General features: G+C 32.7%; 6 protein-coding genes across 10 annotated transcripts; 3 read left to right on the forward strand and 3 right to left on the reverse strand.

The window, feature by feature from the left end:
- Positions 1-413: 413 nt before the first annotated feature.
- Sf3b2 (splicing factor 3B subunit 2) lies at positions 414-3,730 on the forward strand. Its single transcript, XM_072911243.1, has 3 exons — positions 414-610; positions 810-2,863; positions 3,118-3,730. Exons 2-3 carry the CDS (start codon positions 821-823, stop codon positions 3,184-3,186), a joined length of 2,112 nt encoding a protein of 703 aa, XP_072767344.1. The 5' UTR covers positions 414-610; positions 810-820; the 3' UTR covers positions 3,187-3,730.
- Positions 3,731-3,829: 99 nt separating this feature from the next.
- On the reverse strand, positions 3,830-8,036 carry LOC140676318 (GPI ethanolamine phosphate transferase 1). The gene is made up of 8 exons (XM_072911242.1): positions 7,369-8,036; positions 6,804-7,024; positions 6,503-6,728; positions 6,110-6,395; positions 5,589-6,027; positions 5,098-5,431; positions 4,554-4,929; positions 3,830-4,284 (listed from the first exon to the last, which is right to left on the reverse strand). The coding sequence occupies exons 1-8, from the start codon at positions 7,662-7,664 to the stop codon at positions 3,856-3,858; spliced, it is 2,607 nt and encodes an 868-aa protein (XP_072767343.1). The 5' UTR covers positions 7,665-8,036; the 3' UTR covers positions 3,830-3,855.
- Positions 8,037-8,298: 262 nt separating this feature from the next.
- On the reverse strand, positions 8,299-9,885 carry LOC140676060 (optic atrophy 3 protein homolog). Of its 3 annotated transcripts, none has more exons than XM_072910718.1 (3): positions 9,455-9,885; positions 9,127-9,328; positions 8,299-9,063 (listed from the first exon to the last, which is right to left on the reverse strand). In XM_072910718.1, exons 2-3 carry the CDS (start codon positions 9,266-9,268, stop codon positions 8,552-8,554), a joined length of 654 nt encoding a protein of 217 aa, XP_072766819.1. In that variant the 5' UTR covers positions 9,269-9,328; positions 9,455-9,885; the 3' UTR covers positions 8,299-8,551. The 3 variants fall into 3 exon arrangements, with proteins under 3 accessions (XP_072766819.1, XP_072766818.1, XP_072766817.1); XM_072910716.1 differs by having other exon boundaries at positions 8,300-9,063; positions 9,460-9,882; XM_072910717.1 differs by lacking the exon at positions 9,455-9,885 and having other exon boundaries at positions 9,127-9,428.
- Positions 9,886-10,418: 533 nt separating this feature from the next.
- Yata (N-terminal kinase-like protein yata) lies at positions 10,419-16,505 on the forward strand. 3 transcript variants are annotated; one of them, XM_072910713.1, is made up of 13 exons: positions 10,419-10,735; positions 11,576-11,779; positions 11,950-12,096; positions 12,188-12,316; positions 12,417-12,628; positions 12,775-12,865; positions 12,950-13,432; positions 13,806-14,027; positions 14,419-14,671; positions 14,886-15,056; positions 15,210-15,490; positions 16,042-16,150; positions 16,218-16,505. In XM_072910713.1, exons 2-13 carry the CDS (start codon positions 11,666-11,668, stop codon positions 16,349-16,351), a joined length of 2,346 nt encoding a protein of 781 aa, XP_072766814.1. In that variant the 5' UTR covers positions 10,419-10,735; positions 11,576-11,665; the 3' UTR covers positions 16,352-16,505. The 3 variants fall into 3 exon arrangements, with proteins under 3 accessions (XP_072766814.1, XP_072766815.1, XP_072766816.1); XM_072910714.1 differs by lacking the exon at positions 10,419-10,735 and adding an exon at positions 10,897-11,053; XM_072910715.1 differs by lacking the exon at positions 10,419-10,735 and adding an exon at positions 11,234-11,252.
- A 144-nt stretch (positions 16,506-16,649) lies between these two features.
- Positions 16,650-18,272, reverse strand: Gnpnat (glucosamine 6-phosphate N-acetyltransferase). The gene is made up of 5 exons (XM_072910719.1): positions 18,115-18,272; positions 17,725-17,845; positions 17,538-17,600; positions 17,304-17,431; positions 16,650-17,222 (listed from the first exon to the last, which is right to left on the reverse strand). The coding sequence occupies exons 1-5, from the start codon at positions 18,127-18,129 to the stop codon at positions 16,980-16,982; spliced, it is 570 nt and encodes a 189-aa protein (XP_072766820.1). The 5' UTR covers positions 18,130-18,272; the 3' UTR covers positions 16,650-16,979.
- A 35-nt stretch (positions 18,273-18,307) lies between these two features.
- On the forward strand, positions 18,308-22,480 carry Mcph1 (Microcephalin). Its single transcript, XM_072910712.1, has 5 exons — positions 18,308-18,565; positions 18,704-20,885; positions 21,090-21,743; positions 21,868-22,105; positions 22,180-22,480. Exons 2-5 carry the CDS (start codon positions 18,709-18,711, stop codon positions 22,441-22,443), a joined length of 3,333 nt encoding a protein of 1,110 aa, XP_072766813.1. The 5' UTR covers positions 18,308-18,565; positions 18,704-18,708; the 3' UTR covers positions 22,444-22,480.
- The last annotated feature ends 41 nt before the right edge of the window (positions 22,481-22,521 follow it).

Consider the following 22,521-nt stretch of genomic DNA (forward strand, 5'->3'; position numbering starts at 1 on the left):
TTTCCCCATTAGGATTCTAGGAACTCTTTATTCGATAGCCAATCCGTACGTTTGACAAAGTCAATCCTAACTAATTATTTTCCGTTCTCATATATCCTGTTATTTATAATAAGATTAAGAGAGAGAGAGAGAGAGAGAGAGCGCAAATAAAGGGAACAAAGCAAAGAAGATCTCTGCTATGATTGGTTACACCAAGTCCGCGCATGTGCGGCTCATTTTGACTTTACCATACACTGAAATTATTAGGCCGGGTCTACAATAGCTGTAGATTGGCCTTAAGTCGTAAAAAATGAACCAATCATATTCATTATTCTTCTCTAAAGTCAATTGTAATTGGTTAATTTCTTACAGCTCTTAGAGTCGCGCTACTGTATACTATATGTACGATGCTACAGGCGGAGAATGAAGGATTGCCAATCTTATAATATCAGTATACTCCTTGATTTGCGTCGTGTATTCTGTATTCTTTTGCAAAAAAGAAAAGTTATTTGCCGGGGAATCAGAGATGAAATTAAGATTTTAATGTGTGCCGAATAATAACAAACGCTAAAAACTGCATACGCAAAGTCACATGAACGCACCTACATCGAATTAAATTATACTTAAAAAGGTATTAAATTTGAACGTATATGTTTCATTCAATTTACATGGTTTTACATTAAGTTTACATTAAAATTTACTTGCGTAATTTCGTTAGCAACGAAACAAATAAAGTGTCCAAATTTAAGAGATTATTTTAATTAAGAGATATTTGTAAAAAATTATTGGGGTAAATTATTATTGAGGTTATAACCTAAGGCTTTTTACAGCTATTACAAGCATGGATACCAAAGCTCTTCCGAGTCTCCTAAGCTTGAAAGTGGCCCCTCCGTCAGAGTTACAAAATCAGAATGTTGACAATGGAATTGGAGAAGGAGACAGTGGTTCTGTCAAGCTTCCGGCTGCTTTGGAGCAAGCTTTGGCATTTAAGACAGAAAGAGCCAAAGAAATAGGCGGTGATCCAGATGATATTATTTCTGTAAGTAAATCACCAAAAGATGATGGCATAGATGTTACTCAGATAGAAGATGCCATAACAGAGCTGGAAAAGAAGTCAGAAAAAATAGAATCTAAATCAAATAAGACAAAAAAGAAGAAAAAGTCGAAGAGGAAGAGACACAATGCAGAAAAGAAGGACGCTGAACAAAAAAAGGACAATATAGAGGATCCTAAGAATAAAGAAGATTTGCCAGAAATAGAGTATATACAAGAGATACCGAGCATAAATGATTTAGAACCAATGTATCGTCAATTTGCTAGAGTCTTTGAAGTGTTCAAACTAGTCGAACCAGAACCGAGTGCAAACGACGCCGCTGACAAGGGTGAACCTATCGGGCAGTATCCACCAGTGGCAAATATACAAACCACTGGCACTGGTGTACCGAGTAAGGTGCCACTATTGGACGATTTCGATGACGAGGCGAATCAACAACAACAGCAACAGGGCACTGGTGAGAATGGTGCTCCGCGGCTGTCTAAACGAAAACTCAAGAGACTCACACGGCTAAGTGTGGCGGAATTGAAGCAACTGGTAGGTCGTCCGGACGTTGTGGAGATGCACGACGTTACCGCGCGAGATCCAAAACTGCTTGTGCAATTGAAGGCGCATCGAAACACAGTCCCGGTACCGAGACATTGGTGCTTCAAGCGGAAGTATCTTCAGGGCAAACGTGGTATAGAGAAACCGCCCTTCGATCTGCCAGACTTCATAAAACGTACCGGTATCACGGAGATGAGAGCGAGTCTGCAGGAACGCGATGACACGCGTACACTGAAGGCGAAGATGCGGGAGCGAGCAAGACCTAAGTTGGGCAAGATCGACATCGATTATCAGAAGCTGCACGACGCCTTCTTCAAGTGGCAGACAAAGCCACGCATGACAATTCACGGCGATCTCTATTACGAGGGTAAGGAATTTGAGACACGCTTAAAAGAGAAGAAACCGGGCGAGCTGTCGGACGAGTTACGCACAGCTTTAGGCATGCCGGTCGGACCAAATTGTCAGAAAGTACCGCCACCATGGCTCATAGCTATGCAACGCTATGGTCCGCCTCCGAGTTATCCAAATCTCAAGATACCTGGTTTAAATGCACCCATTCCAGAAGGTTGCGCTTTCGGTTATCATGCGGGTGGTTGGGGAAAACCGCCGGTGGATGAAACAGGTAGACCTCTTTACGGAGACGTATTCGGCGTCTCCCGCACATCCGGTGCGGACGCGATGGACGAGGAGATAGATCGAGGAATGTGGGGCGAGCCGGAATCAGAGTCGTCGGGCGACGAGGACGAGGACGAAGATGCCGAGGAAGGCGGCGAGGGTGGCGAGGGTGAAGGAAAGGACGGAGACGACGACGCCAGTGGATTGGTCACACCCGGCGCCGAAGGCCTGATCACGCCGAGCGGCATCACGTCAATCCCAGCGGGTCTAGAGACTCCGGAGACCATCGAGCTGCGGAAGAAAAAGATAGAGAGCGAGATGGAAGGCGGCGATACGCCCGCGCTGTACACGGTACTACAGGAACGCCGTACGGAGGGTCTGGGCGCCAGTATGATGGGCAGCACACACGTGTATGATATGACAGGTGCGGCAGGTGGCCAAGCGCCACCATCCGTCATCGCTGCGCGTCGTGGTGGAATCAGTGGTAGCGCGAGTGACGCTCGTGCGGAGAAGGACGGGGCGGTGGAGTTGACACTGGATCCCAGTGAGCTGGACCTCGACTCCGAAGCGATGGCATCTAGGTATGAAGAGACGATGAGATCAAGGCAAGCACATCTCAGAAGGGAAGATCTTTCGGACATGCTGCAAGATCATGTACAACGGCAAAAGGTATGTGTCTTATTAGTTACATTAGATCTATTCTTTTTAATTGAATTGGCTGTACTTTTATCTTTTTCTCTTCACATTGGAAAGAGAAAGATAAACTCTGAATTCTGTAACCAGATAATTTAAAGGACAGACTTATTATTTATATATCACATATAAATGTATTATATGCTTGTAATTATATAAATAGGTTTGTTTTTTAAGTAAAATTAGTTCTTTTGTTATGTCATTTTTGATCTTTTATTTTTGTGTTTCAGAGCAAACGTAAACGTCAGCAAATCCAGGACACGAAAACATCTAAGAAATATAAAGAGTTTAAATTTTAAACGTTGTATTATTTTTCCACGTGATTATGTATTATATAGGACTGAAATTGTTTGAGGTAGCATTAGACTTAACGTAATGCACTTTAAGGAAATTGCAAAACATTGTTTAATGATAATTCCAATTTTGTATTTCATGTTTACAAGTCATGTGGTTGATCGATAATAAATCGGATCAGCCGTGTACGTCTATGACATAAACATTGATGACAGAGTGATGGAATTAATGATAATATATCATACCACGAGCTGAATATTTTTCAATAAATATAATTATCTATTTTTTATGTAATACAAACAGAAACGAGACTACATAAGTATTGTATAAAAAATGCAGTCTTTTATTAGACACACATACATAGATGCATTTGTTCAACTTTTTAATTATTACATATACATTTCGTTATATTGACAGTGGCAAACATATATGGATAATTAATCCACACACAATTCGTTAATATAATGCACTGTCATACCTCGAGATTTCTTGTACTGAATTTTATTGCAATCTATAATATATTCTCAAAGTAATCGTCTATAAACAAAATGTTCAAAATGCACGATTAAAATAACCCACTCAAACTTTGATCCAACAAAAGGTAATAATTATAACTCATAATTTTATATATATATATATATATATATATATATATATATACATATATAAAAAAATTACACAATGTGCCTTTTTTGAGGTAGTAAACTGATTCGGAATCGTTTTAAATCCAATTCCATAAGTAGATACGAAAGACCTCGCAATAATACAAAAAGGCAAGGAAGAGAAAAAGCGATAATGAATTTACTAATAGCACTACCGATATCGAGCCAACTGCCGTACGGCGTAACACAATGCATTAAAGGTAACGATAAGCAATCGCCTAAGAAAAGAACGGCTAAAGAAATAGACTTATTGTATTCTGATTCTAGTGAGTAGCTCGCGCATCCGACTAATATCAAAGGGATGCTAAGCTTGAAGAGTATTAAAGATGTCATCAGAAAAGGAGAGAAAACAGTAACAAAGTGATGCGTCCAAGAGGGATTGAACGAACTGATGCTCGCCATATTACCTGTGCCGAAGAAACACAATAGTATGTATAACATCTATAATAAGTTGTTAAGGATATATATGAATGATAATAGTTGTCCCTCACACAAATCGAAAGAAAAACGTCAGAAAATTAAAAATAAAAGAAAAATTTTAGTTTATTTTCTTGAAAAGACTAAATATTTTAAGATTACTTATTGTTAGCGTCATATTATTAATTTGACAATCTATTTTTATCATTTCTAAATAATTAAAAATGTTATATAAATCACCGACTCTTCATAGAAATTCTTCTAACAGTCAAAAAATCTTTTTGAAAGGATACGAAAAATGCTGCCTTGATCAAGTCTCTTGTAATCTTTCGTGTATTTTCTGAACTCCTTGAAGTAGTTTCCAACCAACAAAGTAAATTGATTGTGAGTGTAATGAAGAAGAGCGGCTCGTATGATGCGGACAATAATGTAAGAGGACAGAAAAACCCAAGCATTATGCCCAGTATTCTTTTCTTGGTTTCTGTTGGATAGTACCAAATGCATAGTGGTGTAGTTAGTAAAATAATCCACGATATCCAATCTCGACCATCGAGAAATTTTATGTACACAAGGCTTGTAACGATTAAACGTAAAATTTCCATTAGTCTCCGACTCTGCGATGTCTCATTGATAATCATTATTGACATTGCTATAAAAATGCCAATTACCCTGAAAGAAGGACTTAAGTTAATAAAAGAGATCCATTATTAAAAATTTAATTTATATTATTAATAAAAGAAAAAAATCGAGCAAACGTTTTAACAATCTATTTCTTTTTTTTATTAAAATATCCTTAAAATATTTTTAATGGTATAATTACTTTCAATATAGACATACACAATATAGACTCGTGGATATGGCTCAACAACTGGTAATAAAGGAAACACACATAGTGCTATCGACGTCCATATCATAGATGCTGGTACATTTTGAGACTTTGCTATTTGTATCAATATGAGAGATAATATTCCTATGCTGAGAACAAATCTATGTGTCAGTCCAACAAATAGTATTACTAATAACAACAGTGTGCCTCCGACTTCTATGAAAAGTTTCTTCCTGCTCCTTTTTGCAAATACAGGCATCAATGTAATTATTTTAGTAACGGCAAACCATACAGATATTATGGCAAAAGACGTGTAGCATGGTAATCTCCAGTTGTAATCAGATACTGTACAAAACAAATATGTTACATAATAAAAGATCAATTTTTTATAAGTAAAAAAATAATAATTTAATCTAAAAAAAGCTCAACAGCAAAAAGCGACATATTTTTTGTTATTCTCCACTTAATACATTTTAGAATACAATTTAGAAATAAATCTTACCTGCATGTTTGATTAACATTATTATCAGCAAACTTGCAAATCCAATGTTTACAAATTGTAGGAGAGAGATTCGCAAACATCGACGCTTTGTTCCAGTTATTTTCAAGAATAACACAACTATCCAGCCAAGCCACATTATTGATAGATACGTCAAAAATCGTATTCGTTGATATTGCCTAAAATATGACAAGGCTTCCTTGCCAAAGCTAATAGCTTCTTCGCTCTCTCGAATTCCATCTATCGTACTTCCTCTACCGATATGTTCTTCGATTTTACGAATTCTGTCATTTAATTGCGTTTCTCGCCAATCAGTACTAGTCTCACCATTTATCGCACGATTTCCAGTTACTTGATGTGCAAGTTGTTTCACATTGCTGAGTAAAGAATATCCAACATATTCCTGATAATTCGCATCAAAATATTGCCACGGCAGTGCACCCTAAGAGAATATTTCATGTGAATATTTTAAACAATATATTAAATTATAAATTATATATTATATATTAAATTCAAAGACTTACTTCGTTATTTACAGGAATAGGAATTCCTATCAAAGATGCTATCAGGGGAGCTATACTCGCTTGTTCAATATCTTGATGAAAGCCAGATGATTTTATTCCTGCTCCCCAAACAATTAATGGTGTTTCGGTCTCGGACGGCAAGCCACTTCCATGAGATCCCCAATCAGTCATTCCATGATCTGCTGTGAATACGTAAGCAGTGGTACCTTTCCCAAAAAAGTTCTCTGTCATGTTCACAGCCTCTTCAATTTTCAGATCGACATAGTTCATGTTTTCAACATATTCCCTAGATTCAAAATTTCTCTTTTATCAATGAATCTACAAAGTGTTTGTTTGTATTTTAAAACACTACAATAAATTGCATATTAACAACATGCAACAAACCTTCAATACCTGGAATGTGGTTTTTTAGCATGTCCTAACGTGTCGCATCCGAGTAAATGAAGAAATAGGATGATACCATTTTGATTTTTCCATGTCTCAGCTACCGAGGATTGCAACCATTCCAAATAAGCAATAAATACCCACGAGTCCAAGCGCATTGTCTGATTATTCAAGTTTGAGTCAAAATCCTGCCATGCAGAGGGATAACTTCTTCCATGAACATTTTGTTTGCTATCTGCCTTTTCAAGAGTTTAATATAAACATAAGAAATAACAAAGATTGAGAATGCTATTGCTTCCTTCTAGAATACCTTTCGTGAACATTGGAATTATATCTGGACTGCCCCAAGCCCAAGTAGTATAGCTTTGATTGAAGACAGAATCAAAGTCCACTGGATTTTCCTGCCATCCCTTGAAGATAGCACTGGGGTCCTCGTACAATCCTGCTGCAATTGCGACATGTCCTGGTCTTGATTCTGTGGGCACTCTTGTATGAGATATTCCCCAAACTCCTTTATTCTTCATTACATCCCTGCAAAATAAATCTAATTAAATAAAATATATAAATATTGAAATGTAACAAAATATAAATTATATTATTATTAATATAAAATTTATATGGACCTACATAGAGTATCAATTGGTATCATAATAGTAGTATAATATAGTATAGTTTAAAATTTTTAATTCATATTTTAATTAATAATTGAAGTAATCCAAATAAAATTAAATTACTAATATTATATTAACGTATTTTAAAATAAATTAATTTAATTTTTATTTAATGTAAAAAATTAATTAATTAAACAAAATCACAATAACAAAGGTGGAATTGATCCGTTTGTGAATAATGAAAATAAGTTTTGAGAAATATACCTGAGATAAGGCGGTGGCTTATCTATGAATGTCTGAAATCTCAGACCATCAGCCACGAAAAGTACCAGCCTTTTAGCTGGTGGTCCACTCGGTGCTGGTACAACCGGCAATTCCTTAATGATAGGTGAATGAAAATTAACGTCAAGCACACCCCATAACAAAACCAAATGCACAATCAATCCCCATAGACCGAACAAATAATTGTTGTCCAACTCGAGCCAGTGTTTCTTATATTTCCTTGAATTAGACAATTGACAATTCGCGATATCGAGTAACTTTTTGTTTTTTATGAACATTTTTCGTAATTTTTAAATCGACACAATACAGTATATACGCACACACGCGTGCACAGTATTAATCTTAATTAACAGGAACACATCACTGATATAAAGATATGAGGAACGTATCGATGTGAGATATCGAATAAAAACCACTATTCTAAATTTTTTCTTCAATTGTATTCTCTCTCTATCTCTCTCTTTAACAGACGTGTGCACAAAATGAAAATCACATTGTTATAGCTTTGTCGTTTTTTTTATTCATGTTTCTTTTTTCCTCCTTTTTTTATAAACGAGTACTGCAACTCGGAAAAATTATTTAGCTTTTTACACAGAATTACATAATCACGACAACCGTATAGCGTGACAAACGTATAGCGAGAGAGCACTAGAGGAAAATTTCAATTTACGGAGAACATTACTGGTTCAGAATAGCGAAGTTTTTAGATCTCTTTATTTACACACTCTAAATTACCTACTGTCGATAAATCAGATTTCAAAAAATTTTAATTCTTTGGATATAAATAATCTCAAAAATATATATACAGAATCAGGAAAATGTAATTACGTAATAAGTAACATCAGTTTTATAAATAATGATTTTAAAAATTTTACATCCTTTAAAAACGCGAAACCTTTTGTGTAAATTTTATTATCATCCTTATCTACATTTATCATAAAATTATCAATATATATGCATTTTTACATAATATATATAACTAAAAATCTTCGCACGAGAGTAATGTAAATTACAAATTTGAAAATAAGTTACAATATACATTGCAGAAAAAATTATGTACATTTTGATACGAATGCATCTGTTTTAATACCAGCACTAATCAACATTTTTGTGTTTCAGATTATTTTTCTAAGTGATGTGTTATTTTAGAAATATAAAACGTCGTTTAACTAATTTTATCTGCTTTCAATTCTTTGTAATAGATTATAGCACGCTCTATCAATGATCTGTTTTTGCTTTCTGTACTGGTTTCTGTTGTATTTTTACTATTTCTAGAACTTTTCTTTGTAGTATCCTCTAAATTATTGTCGCTATTACTTATTTGCGGCAATACAGGCTCAGGTAACTTGTGCTTTGTATGTTTAGCCAATTCACTAATTGCACTTTGCAGATAATGAATTCGAGCTTCCTGTTGTAATGTAGTATCGTACAATGCCTGAATATCATCTGTAAACTTCTGTATCTGCAATTGACGAGTCTCCTCTTTCTTTGCCTCTTTTGTAACTTGTCTATTATATTCCAATATTATACATCCACCAGCTACGCCAAAAATAATCAACTCGCCCATCAAACTAGCACCCAGTTCAATAGCCATGGTCTCGTTCAGTTTCGCCACCTTTGTAGGCTTACCAAGATTCATGATATACATCTTTGCTTTTACTTCTGCCCAATGATAAACTGTAAACATTGATAATTACACTTTATAACTGAAAAGAGCTTGTAAATGAAACAAATACTTACATTGAGCAGGTGGTATGATAAAGTAAGTCCTGAAAATTGGATGGCTCTTTGCTTGATTGACAAGAAATTTAGCTAAAGGTTTACTGATTTGTTTGACAAAGAGTACGCCCAATTTGAGGGCTGGAAATACGCCGACCGGCATTTTCGCCGATTAATAATACAGCAGCAGCAGCAGCAGCTTCTCATCTGCTTTCTCGATATTCTAAAAATTTTTTTGATATATAAGTAAAAAAAAATCACAGAAAAAGTATTTCGAACGTTAAATTAGATAGATTTGCTTCGTCTAGTAATTTATTGTCGCGTTATTTCGTAATCGCCGAATCATTACCTCACCTAGGAAATTATTTCGGAATATGATATAATGTCATGATAGAGATTCCTATTGCGATTCTCTTTAAGCGCTGCAAAGCATTATTTCTGAGCTAGAAAGATAAACCACGTGCGTATCTCATCATTGACAGACAGATTTTCGCGAACGATAATAAATCCCTTTGACACAGTGGATTGTGATCAACGACAATAATGTATGTACAGCGACCTTCCTCGGTTGATGACCAATCAACGATTGAACCCCAGTTACCCTAGTTTACTGTGAAGTAATCGCGAAATAGAAAACATCGCGTTGCCAAATGATTAAAAATAACTCCCCCAAAAAAGGGATTCATGAAAACTATCTAGACGGATTTCGCAAAGCTTATCTGTGTATCTGTCATGCAACATTACATATAATTTTATAATATAAAACATTAGTAGTATGCTTATTAAGGCCAAATTTTTGTTGATTGCAGAAATTATCTTAAATAATTTAAAGCAGATAATCCATTTTATCATTTAAGATAAAGATATAGATAATATATTTCATTATTATCTAGATAAAGATAAGAAATCTTGCTTCATCTAAATAATTATCGATAACTTCATCTAGATAACAGAAATTTTTGTCCAGAAATACTTAGACCTTTCATTATATAAGAAGTCTAATTTATAATTATTCTTCATTATTATATATATTTTATTTATTTGCACACATAAAAAATGTGTGTTCGTATCTATTCGCAGATATAAAAATGTTATGTTACATGTATGTATACGTTTTATATACTTATTACTTGTCACTGCATGTGACAAGTATAAGAAATAATTAAATTTTAACGTATTTCGAGAGGCTCGGTATCTTATTGTCGTTTAAGCTTCTCAACGTTTTAATATTTATTTCTTCAATTTTCTCTTTTTTGTTTTTTTTTTTTTTTTATGTACTTCAGGAACGAAAAGTGCGATGACAGCTAAAAAGAACAGACTTGCGGATTGCGCATTGCGCCGATCGTATTTTGCCCTTTCGTCCCGATATGTATATATCCCACACGCACACTTTTGCATACATTTATCATACTACACGCACACGTACACGATCCTGTCATGTCATAAGATTCATGTTTCGTTAGTGTTGATAGTCCAAGTTTTGTAATCACCACGACAAATCACCGAATATTTACAGCGTGACATATTAAAATGACGTATCGTTGTATTTACACGCGTGTTATCGTGGCAACTCGAGGAGCCTGTAGCTTCGGATTTTTCGCGCGCCCGTGACATTTTTATATCCCTGCAGGTGAGAGGAAGTGTGTACGACGATACTGGCCTCTGTGTCGGCAAATGTGTTTCCCGAATTAATCGAAATTAGTGTTCGCGTCATCTAATATATATATATATATATATATATATATATATATATATATATATATATATATAATTTAATCGAAAAATGTGTGATGATAACTTTACTTACGGAAAGGAAAAGCATACGCGACGCGAATTATCTGGAAATTAAAGATAATCGCTTTCCTATATATTGGTAGAGAAATAGTTGAATGAAAAGAAAGTATAAATAACGTACATGTAACATAAACATTTTTATATCTGCGAATAGGTACGAATACATATTTTATATGCGTGAAAATTAAAAAAATATATATATAATAATGAAGAATAATTAAATTAGATTTCTTATAATGAAAGGTCTGTTTCTGGACAAAAATCGTGCGAAATGCAATGTTTACGTCTTTTTCTTATCAAATCTTTCACCCATTTCAAAGACAATTTATTTCCAGTAGTGCAACTTGACGAATGTAATGATTAATTATTAACGTCATAATGAATGTTAACAGCTTGTAATATTCAGTCATTTGCGTGTTCTTGATTTTAGTGCATAAAAGAAATATATATAAACTGTTTTTCATATAAGAGAGATCTTTTCGTTCGATTCGCGATATATGACTTAACCTCTATTTTTAATATGAAAAATTGGGTTGAAGCCATTTGTTAAACAATAAAGATTGAAGCACCATGTCATAAGAAAATTGTTAATTCCAACTGTATTTATTAACTGCGTAATTGTACTTTAATTATCTGATTACGACCATTTTTATATTTTACATTTTGTATTTTACAGATCTGATGCGTTGCTGTTTGACGATAATGTCAATAATATATTACATTGAATATACTCTTTATATATAGATAAAAGTTTAAGCTTTACACAATGTGGTCCTTCTTTTCAAGAGATCCTGCCAAGGATTTTCCATATGATATCGGAGAACCTATTCCAGGCTTAGAAAACAAGAGTATCTGGACACTGCACAGAGCTAAAAGAAAGGTAATTTAGTTAAATGTAATAAAAATGACACTTATCTTTTATAGAAGCACTACACAATTTATAATTTACAATAGTAAATTATTTCATATTTGAGAAAATCTTTATTTTATATATATATATATATATTTATAATAAAAATATAATTCTTGTTGTTATAAAATCTTTTATAGGGCAGCACAACAGGTGAGGATGTTTCAGTTTTTGTCTTTGATGTTAAAAATGGAGGGGATCAACAACTAGACATTGTACGCTCAGCTGTAAAGAGGCTTAAAACACTTAGGCATCCAAGTATACTTGCATATCTTGATAGTCTTGAGGTATAAGTTGTATTGATTTATAATAATTTACTATTATTCTTTATAAACGGAGATGTAATCCGCACTCCTGTGTGTGTGTCTGTTACTTTAGACTGACAAAATGGTTTACTTAGCCACAGAACGTGTGGAGCCATTATATAATCGTTTGACACAGAAATGCAATTCCGAAAACGATTCCAAGAAGGAATTATACTTTTCCTGGGGTATATTTCAAATTACAGTATGTATAAATGAATATTGTATATTATATCGGAAATTTCTAAACAACATACATTGAACAGGAAAAATCTATAATACATATTACTTCGATTTGATGGCAGAGGGCACTTAACTTCTTAAATAATGATGGGAATTTACGGCATAATAATGTCAATCTGTGGACAGTGTTTGTTAACGAAGAGAGCGGTGAATGGAAACTCGGCGGGGTTGAGTACATGACGGCTGTGGATACATTATACAATTTCTTACCTCCAACTTTTCAAGTGTACCAACCACCAGAGGCTAAAGAAAATACAAAGCCATTAACTAAATGGTAAATGATTGTATTAATTTTATCAAAATTTCAAGTAATATAATTATAAATAATATGTAAAATAGTACAATATAGGCGTTTACAAACATACACGTTTAGATTTTTAATGTTAGCATGAAACTGATAAATGAAAAAAAAAATAATAGCTCAGTTGACATGTGGGGACTTGGCTGTTTAATCTGGGAAACATACAATGGCACCCTTAACACCAGCTCACAGCTTAAAATAACAGGCCAAGTAAGTTATTATTTTTTTATATTATATTTTATCATTGAAACATAATACCCATTGATTGATACTCTTTTTTTTCTTTTTTTTAAGATTCCGAAGCAAATATCGGCAGTATATCGAGAATTAACGGGAGTTAATCCGGAAGGAAGACCGAATCCTGCGGATGTGATAGCGCGTTGTCGCAGTAACGGCGGCTTTTTCAAAAACGATCTTGTTGACGCTCTATTGTTTCTAGAAGAGATTCAAATGAAGGAGAGAGGAGAGAAAATACGATTTTTCTCGCAATTGGCCACGCAGTTGGATTCGTTTCCCGATGGCGTTGGCAGATACAAGATCCTACCGCAATTGTTGGCAGCCTTCGAATTCGGAGATGCTGGAAGTGCAGTGTTGCCACCGTTGTTGCAATTGGGTTCTCAATTACCGGACGCCGAGTACCAGCGTCGAGTAGTCCCATGCGTCGTTAAGTTGTTCGCATCAAATGACAGAGCAACGAGATTACGGCTACTGCAGCAATTGGATCGATTCATTGATCATTTGCAATCAGCAACTGTTAACGAAGCTATCTTTCCTCATGTAAGAAAGCTTCACTGGATGTACATAATTTATCAGTTTTATATATATATATATATATATATATATATATATATATATATATATCCTATAATACTTCTGATTTTCATACCATTTATGATGATATTGATAAACCTAAAAAATCAAGTGTTTCCTTATATAATGTGGTCTATAATTTTGGAGCAAATAGAAAACAGTTTTCCGTTTCTTTATCGATTTTATGAGACAATCAATATATGTAATCTCAAAAATTTTTATCAGTATATATGTAGCTAATAAGTTTACAAAAAAATAGCAATCAAATATAATAATTATTTATATATCTAACAATTATATGTATAATTACAGATTTCAATTTTACATATATTTTTTGTAGGTCGCAAATGGCTTTCTTGATACGAATCCGGCGATTAAGGAAGAAACGATAAGATCAGTCGTACATTTAGCGCCAAAGTTAGATTATAATAATCTTAATGTCGAGACTTTAAAACACTTTGTAAGGCTTCAGTCAAAGGATGAACATGGCAGTATTCGCACGAATACAACAGTTTGTCTTGGAAAAATTGCTCAACATCTTCATCCTCAGATAAGGCAGAAGGTAATATTGATTTTAATATTTTTGGCACCTTCACATCTGACAGTTTAACAAAATATTCCTTTAGTTTTCTTCAACAAATATATATATATCTCTTATAAACTTTTTTTTAAATTTAATTTAACTTTATTTGGCTTATTCTCATATTGATCAGAATAAATTTCTTACACATATGTATGTACAAAATTTACATTAAATGTAAATTTTGTATATGTATATATATGTATAAAAAAATTTATTCTATAACGTAATAACGTTATCGCTCAATTTTCAATATTCATAAATATATAATTTATATTATTTATAATTGATAAAATAATATAATTTAATAAATATGTATAATTACTTGAAATAATATAATTGTTATTAAGTCAATTTATAAACATAATTTTAGGTATTGCTTGGCGTATTTATCCGGGGAACTCGCGATTCTTTTCCGCCAGCCAGAATTGCAAGCATACTAGCTCTGGCTGCCACACAGCAATACTTTCTGCTGCAAGAAGTTGCAAATCGCATTTTACCGGCTTTGTGTCCACTTACCACAGACGTCGACAAAGGTGTACGAGACAATGCATTCCGAACCATCCGAGGTTTTTTATCGAAACTAGAAACAGTATCTGAAGATCCTGGGCTTCGCGAATCGATGGGTGAGTCGATTTTTCATAAAATTAAATATTAATATCGGCTAGGAAAATATTTGATTCTTTGCTATTTTGTAAAAACTTTTGCTTTGCAATATTTATTTACACATTTTACGAAAATTTTATATGTAATAAAAACCAATTGTCGTTTAATAATTATTAATTGCGAATCCTTAACAAAAATATTGAAACTAATATTGTTATTGAAATATGTTTGTAGAGGCTGATGTGAATACTGCCACACCCAGTCTCAGCAACGCCGCGGCGACGTGGGCTGGATGGGCCGTTACTGCGGTTACGGCAAAATTCTATCGTAGTCAATCCGACACGCCAAAATCCTCAAATGCCCATAATACATCTAGGATCTTATTAAATAAACCTGCTTCTTTAGGTTCGCACCGATCCTTTTTACTTTTTTTAGCGTCATCGTATTCACACGCGCGCGCGCATTTCTTATAATTTTTATTCTAAAATTTCATTAAGCAATAGGAACGTATTTTTTTCTCTTCCATGTACATACATTTCTTTCATTTAATTACTTTAGAACAAGCTAGTAGTTCTCAAAGCAGCGCCAGCACAACTGCCACAACGAGCAGTGCGACGAGCATGACTTCCCTCGATCCTGATCACGAGCACGATACGCAAAACACTCAAAATACGAATTCCGATTGCGATTGGGATTGCTGGGATGCCGATAATTGGGGAGATATGGAACAGCAGCCCGCCGCAACATCATCAGTACCATTGAATCCAGCTAATAGTAAATCACCGTCCAGCCATTCTCCTAAAACTAATGAACAGTGGACCAGCCTTGAAGAGGAACCGGTTTGTGTCTTGACATTTTATGACATTTTTTTTGCATTGAATCAAGGTTCTGCTTGAATATCTTCTTCACGTCGTGATTTGACTAAACTCGTATTCAATCTGATATTAATCTGATTAATGTGAACGATAGCATATAATTATAATTTTCCGCTTCTAAATAGCCATTTTATATATAGAGCTTGTTTAATTAAAATATCTAATAATAATTAAATTATCAATTTAAATTATAAGTGAAGGAAATAAAAAACGAACGCGAAATAAGTCTTAAAATTGAAAATATTTAATTTTTTATGTATAAAGATGATTTTTCAATATTTAAATAATTATGTAATATTAAAAGAACTATTATATAAAAATAATGTTTAATCAAATTATGTATTATTAAAAAAAGTTGATTTTTTTAAAATTAAGACAACATTAATGTTTTGCAAATTTTAGAACTTTTTATATATATATGAATAAATATATTAGGTGCAAAAATATAATAATACAGCCTTCTAAGTGGCTATACTATCTTGATTATTAATAATATATAAATCTTAATATTATAGGAAGAAGAAACAATCCAAGGTGTTCAAGAAAAAAATGATTCTTCCGAAGTAGGATGGGATGATTCAGAGTTTCAGCCTCTCGAAGATGTTCAGTCTTTAGAGCAACCAAGTACATTTGACTTGATTTTTAAATAACATATCTTTTCATTCGTTTATTATTTTTTTTAAATTTATAGGCGTTCCTAGTGGAAATAATAAATTCGAAGAAGCAAGGAGAAAAAGAGAGGAGCGTAAATTGGCCAGGCAAAGACAGATGGAGGCGAAACGAGCGGTGAAATTACGAGCCAATCCAACTGCGAAAAAGATTTAAGTAATTACACGCCGTATATATATTAATTATTCTATTGTACATTAAGCAAATTAAATATTACAAATAATACAATGAAAGTATTTTCTGTATTTATAACTTGTCTGATGTAAGAAAGAAGTTTATCCAAACGTTTTCTACAACATTATTTATTAACATTATATGCATGAAAAAATATACATATGTTAAGTAAAAGTTAATTATTTTATTTAACAGTTACTTTCACTTTTTACAACCTATGTAATCTATAATATGTCACAATATATTTTATATGCATATAGGACATCTTTTTTAAAGACACTCTAGTGTTAATATCTTAATTTAAAATATAAAAAATACAGCATAAAATTTAATATACTTTAGTTTGCATAAACGTTAATAATATAATAAATTTTCTCTTGTAAAAAAATTCTTTTCTTACTTAGTTGTAAACTAACGAGATATTTTCTCCTCGAAAAAAAAAAATTTATTAGTATTTCGTCAAATGTGTCTAACTTCCAAATTTAAAATCTCATCAAGGATGCAATGCTATTTTTTTACATTTTCTGTTCATATGTATATTGCACCATAAGTACTTGGTTGGTCAGTTGGCATTATCATCAAATAAGGCGACAATAAAACAATTCAGTTACTATAAACGTGACTGTTCAGTAGCGTTTTCACTGTGAAAACGCATATTAAGATAATTTGCATTGTTAGTTTCTCGTTTAAAACCTATGTTCTCATAGAATGGCACTAGACGGTCCGTGCAATCCAAAGATAACTTATAACAGTGAAAATAGCGTGCTAATTGCATTATTATTGTCACCACTAGTTTCCCCAATGATTTACCTCTGTAATTATTGTTAACCACTACATCTTCCAGACGTCCTCGCTGTAAAGAAATATATCCATATAATATTATATATTATTTATGCTTAGAAGAAATTAGAGAGTACAACAGATAATTACATACCAAGCTACAATTATGAATAAATTTCTGTTCTACAACTAATGTTGCACATGCAATTACTTTTCCAGAATTTGTATCTTCAATAACTACAACATAATAACCACCAGCAGTCTTCATGTTGTAGAATCTATCTAAATAATGTGAGAATAAAAGAATAAAGCAACATTATTTACATTATTTGTTAAAATTTAATCCTCAAAAAGACTCGAAATAGCTCAAAGATATACTATTACTTACTTAAAAATTGTTCCTTGGTGACATTTCCAACGTCAGTCAATTGAGACAAAAGAACTAAAAAACCTAAAAATTTAACAATTAAATTACACTTAAAGAAAAGAGAGAAAAAAATTGAATATTACATTATATGTTGAATATCATGTATTAATATGTGGAAAAATATATTGCAAAAATGTATTAAATTTACCTTTTTCATAATCTGTACTTCTTAGTGGTCTTATGAACAATCCAACCACAGGGGATATCGATAATCTATCTAGTATGGCAGGATTGAAGAGATTAATTTCATCCTCTTCAATAGTTTTTCCCTAAAACAATAAAAATATTTTAAATAATATTGTATAATCTTATGTGATTGAAGCGAATAAATAGTACGTTTTGATTTTATTATCAGCTTCTTGTATATATGTGCATAAGCGATTTAACAGCACAGCGCTTTAATTCTCTCTTATGTAAATATACACGATTTTTAATTATCGAAAGAAGATAATCGATTGGAGATTGAAAATTATATAAAAGATCTCATCCTGTTACAAAATTCAAGTGCGAGAAAACATTAACGTATGGATCACTATACCTGCATTTCATTCATTCTTGTTGCGCGCTCCTTCCACGTCTACTTGTCAATCGCCGCGTAAAAACTTTGGTCGCATCTGCTCTCGTGTTGACTCGCATCTGTTACCATCTGACACAACCTGTCCGCAAATGTATGTACATACATACATACGTACATGGTACGCTGGTACGCATCGCAAACGTTCGCAGCGCACGCAGCGGAATTAATGCGTACTAATTTTCATCATGGCTGTACTTTCATTGATACGGTTGGAATATGAAAACAAAGAGGAATTTTAGTGATATTTTGGATAATAATGTATGAAAGTAACAGTGTGCAGTAGTGTTTGTCATTCACAAGGTAAAACTCGACCAGATAGGATCGTGTTAAAGATGTTTTTTTTGAATGTTCGAGTAGCATAATTTGGGCTTTGACGAGCACTCTGTGTAATTATCGTTTTTAATACAAGCAAGTATGTAATAATTTTTATATAATAACTTTATAAAATTATAAATAAATAATTATATTTATAAAATTGAAAATTATAATAAATTCATCAGTGTTATGAATAATATAATAAACTATTTATATAATTTTTTATTATATCTAGATCAAATGAGCTTCAATAAAAGAAAAATATTCGTATCAGATACGTCCGATGAAGATGACAGTTTCAAACGTCGACGTAGTTCTTTGAGAGTCAATCTGAGTTATTGCGAAAATACAACGGATTCTGGCAATGGATCCTTGTGGAGAACAGAGATTGAGGCAGATACAGTGAGAGCTAATAAAAAACCTCTAAGAAGCAAAAGAAATTATATACATGAAAAGATTAATCAACTTTCTGATTCTGACAATGAAGAAGGTTTGCGAGTTAAAAACAATAAGAGTAAACTCGCTGTAAATAAAGATACTAACGTATCTGTTCATGAGAAAAGAGAAATACAATTAAAACGATTCACAGTGGACTTAGAAGATATAAGCAATAAGGAAAAGACTCTTGAAACAAATTGCAAACGTTTGAAAGATGCAATTTTAAATAAGACTAAAGAGATATTTGATAAAGAAAATGAGCTTTCCAAAAAAACTGCAATAATATTGAAGAATGAAGAAAATCTACATGATGCAAATATTAGGAATAAATCCATTCATACACTAGATAAAATGACCAATCATCAATTAAGAAATAAGGCAATCATGAAACATGAAAAATGTACTAATATTGTAAGCAATCAGCAGAAAGACAATCGACATAGCAACATTTTCAGTACACCGACAAGCAGCAAACCAGAAAGATCCAAAAGAGTTATAGATAGATTTAGACTGACTCAAAGACGATTATTTGTTGAGGAGGGTAAACAAATAGAGGAACAAACAAAGTGTAAAATGATAGAGGACATTGTTTTGAAGGAAAAATTTCCATTATCTTCCCTCAGACAGACAGAAAGTCCCATATTAAGTGGCAGTAACAGAAGACTTGGCTTGCTAAGAACACAGTCCAAGTTACATTCACAAAATCAGTTTGAAAACCTTAATGCTACATTCTCAACTATACACTCTGAGAATGTTGGAGCACCCATTGTTTCTTCCACTTTTCACGAAGATATTGTGACAGATGAAAAGGAGAAAAACAATCCTTATGAAGCAAATAGTGACGTGGATACGTCTCGTGCCATGCATACAACAACAAATAAAGTAATATCTATGGAAATGACAGAAGTTCATGGCGGTATTCGAATGAGTGAGAAATGTCTGTCTCTGCAAAATGCAAATCGGAATACAAGTAATAGTATTGAAAATAGCAAGAAACAGGAATCCAAAGGGAAAAGTTTAGAACAGAACGGATATGCTATTCAGATGCAAAGAACAGAAAATATTAATAGTCTTGTAAACAAATCAACAATACAGAATAACGTTGAACATTTTGATTTGTCCAACACAAATGTCGCAAATGATCAAAATACAGTTATACCTATGCAAACATCCAGTATCGAGGAAATAGAAGTTATAAAAACACGACCGCAGATACACGAGCGCGGTAATAAAACTAAAAATCATAATGAGAGACGACGTACGGTATCTTTGTCTAATAGTGGTAATACAATTCGATCGTCTTTAAATGTAAACACTTCATTGGATGCAGCAACTGAAGCTAGTAAGGAGAAAAATGTTCAGAAAACAAACGATTACAGAGTCAATAATAGCAATCAAGATTTTAAAGCAACAAAAATTAATAATAAAAAATCAATAACTTTGGACGATAAATATGAAAGTTCAAATATCACTGAAACTTCATCAATGAAAATGAACACATCGGTAAATTCAATGCGTGAAACATTCCAAAGAAGAAATAATCATCTCCAATCATTGACCTCAGATAAGAATGGTGAAGAAATAACAGAAAAGCATCCAAGTATGAGTAATCAACATTCGCTAACAGCAGACAATGCAGAGGCAAACGATATAGACTTATTAGAAAATATGAGCTTAATTCAAAGATTAAGAAATATCTCCACACAAAATCAGATTCCCTATAACAATAAATTGAGAGTTTCTGGAAAGAAAATCGGAACAGATAATAGATCTAATGATGACAAATTTCAAAGAAGTAAGGATGCAAGTGGAGATAGTTATGTTGAGCCAACTCCATATCCAATTAGCCGTTCAGTTTTGTTCAGAACACAATTAAAACATAAAATACAAAATTCGGATAACAATGTAACATTTTGTAGCAACCATTTAAATTCAACGAACAATAAGAAAAATATTGATCAAACTGAATCAGATGCTTTGTAAGTATACAAATGATAACATTTTTATCTAAATCATGAATTATATATATTATATATTTTAAATCTCTCTTTCACATAATATTTGTCATTTTATTTTTATCATCATGTAGTTATATAAAGAGATTTTAGTATGTATTAATCAAAGAAAGAAAGAAAGAGAGAGAGGGACTTCTTGTTTTAATACAGTCTTTTTTATGTTATTAGGTGTTCAGAGACAGTTGGAATTGATACAATTATTTTGGAAGATACATCTAATAGTAATCCTTCTGTTATTCAAGATCAATTGAAAATCATAGAAGATACGATTGATGAAACAAGTTTTGAAACAAATGAAAAGACTACAGTTGCCACTGATAACGTGGAATACATTTCAGTGAGAAAAGGTAGAAGAAAATTATTGCCACTTAATGAAACTTCTCAATTGTGTTCAATCACTCCAATAGAGGAGGACAAATGCATACTTGAAGAATCAACATCTACGAAAAAAAGTAAAAAACTAAAAAAAAAACGTCCAAAGAGAAAATCAATAAGTTTCAAGAACGACACAAACTCTACTAAACGTAATATCGCACGCGAACAAATTTCAGATAATGATATCGATATATTTAAAAACAAGAAGAAAAAGGATAAAAAAATACAAAAGCCAAAGAAGGTTGTTAGCAAGAAAATTGTCATCAAGAAATTTGCAGATGAAAATATATTGAATATATTAAAGGAAAATAGACAAGATAAAAAAGATGAATCATTAGAAAATAGAGATTCCCTAAATGATTTTGTAAAGCATCGCACAATACCTACTCAATGGAATAAATATAAGTCTCAAAAGATCGTTATTGCAATGACTGGTCTATCAAAAGGGTAAGAAGAAATTTTTTTATAAGAAACGTTTCTTTTTTCTTTTTTATATTGAAACAATTTTTAATTATTTTATAAATTAATGAAATTTAAAATAATAAAATTGCACTATATTTTATGTATGTAGGGACAAAAGCTTAGTAAAGAGCATCGTCAAATCCCTTGGCAAGGCAGAAATAGAATTGAATATATCGAGACGAACGACTCACGTCGTAAGCACGGGTGTCCGTACAGTAAATTTACTTCGAGGGATAATAAGAGGTTGTTGGTTGGTTACCCTAGAATGGGTTCTGAAATCTTTGGAGAACAATGGTTGGTTAGATCCAGAAGAGTTTGAAATGAAACATTTCTCCAAAGCTGTGCAAGTAAGATAATGTGCAAAATGAGTGATTTAATATGCATTCATGTATCATGTAACATATATGTATGTATTTTTCAGGAAAATCGGAAAGATAGGCAATTATTCGGGCCTTCATATATCCCAGAATTATTTGCAACATGTGGATTAATATATGTCGGGCATAAAACTGCAGTGCCGTATCATACACTTAAAGAACTTATAAAGACCGCAGGCGGACATGTCACTGAGGATATTAAATTTGCTAAAATTATTATCGATACGAATGGTCTGAAAGAGACCTGGGTTATAGATTCTATCACGACAGGTGAATTACAATTAACTAAACTTTATCAAAGAAAATAAAATGGACAAGCAAAAAGCTTTTCTTCATATTGTGTAATATTAATTTATTATTATAAGAAGTATTTATATAAAATTTAT

This window comes from Anoplolepis gracilipes, chromosome 2, assembly GCF_047496725.1.
Source record: "Anoplolepis gracilipes chromosome 2, ASM4749672v1, whole genome shotgun sequence".
In the NCBI taxonomy this organism is placed as follows: Eukaryota; Metazoa; Arthropoda; class Insecta; order Hymenoptera; family Formicidae; genus Anoplolepis; species Anoplolepis gracilipes.

Coding starts and splice junctions, on each gene's coding strand:
- Sf3b2 (XM_072911243.1), top strand. CDS start 821: ATGGATACCAAAGCTCTTCCGAGTCTCCTAAGCTTGAAAGTGGCCCCT. Junction 2,864..3,117: donor ATCATGTACAACGGCAAAAG/GTATGTGTCTTA, acceptor TTTGTGTTTCAG/AGCAAACGTAAACGTCAGCA.
- LOC140676318 (XM_072911242.1), bottom strand. CDS start 7,664: ATGTTCATAAAAAACAAAAAGTTACTCGATATCGCGAATTGTCAATTG. Junction 7,025..7,368: donor AAGCCACCGCCTTATCTCAG/GTATATTTCTCA, acceptor TTTATTTTGCAG/GGATGTAATGAAGAATAAAG. Junction 4,930..5,097: donor TATCCACGAGTCTATATTGT/GTATGTCTATAT, acceptor TCCTTCTTTCAG/GGTAATTGGCATTTTTATAG.
- LOC140676060 (XM_072910718.1), bottom strand. CDS start 9,268: ATGCCGGTCGGCGTATTTCCAGCCCTCAAATTGGGCGTACTCTTTGTC. Junction 9,064..9,126: donor TATCATACCACCTGCTCAAT/GTAAGTATTTGT, acceptor CAATGTTTACAG/TTTATCATTGGGCAGAAGTA.
- Yata (XM_072910713.1), top strand. CDS start 11,666: ATGTGGTCCTTCTTTTCAAGAGATCCTGCCAAGGATTTTCCATATGAT. Junction 12,317..12,416: donor GGGGTATATTTCAAATTACA/GTATGTATAAAT, acceptor ATTTGATGGCAG/AGGGCACTTAACTTCTTAAA. Junction 14,028..14,418: donor ATCCTCAGATAAGGCAGAAG/GTAATATTGATT, acceptor ACATAATTTTAG/GTATTGCTTGGCGTATTTAT.
- Gnpnat (XM_072910719.1), bottom strand. Junction 17,601..17,724: donor AAGTACAGATTATGAAAAAG/GTAAATTTAATA, acceptor TTAAATTTTTAG/GTTTTTTAGTTCTTTTGTCT. Junction 17,223..17,303: donor TTATTCATAATTGTAGCTTG/GTATGTAATTAT, acceptor ATTTCTTTACAG/CGAGGACGTCTGGAAGATGT.
- Mcph1 (XM_072910712.1), top strand. CDS start 18,709: ATGAGCTTCAATAAAAGAAAAATATTCGTATCAGATACGTCCGATGAA. Junction 20,886..21,089: donor CAAACTGAATCAGATGCTTT/GTAAGTATACAA, acceptor TTATGTTATTAG/GTGTTCAGAGACAGTTGGAA. Junction 21,744..21,867: donor ATGACTGGTCTATCAAAAGG/GTAAGAAGAAAT, acceptor TTATGTATGTAG/GGACAAAAGCTTAGTAAAGA.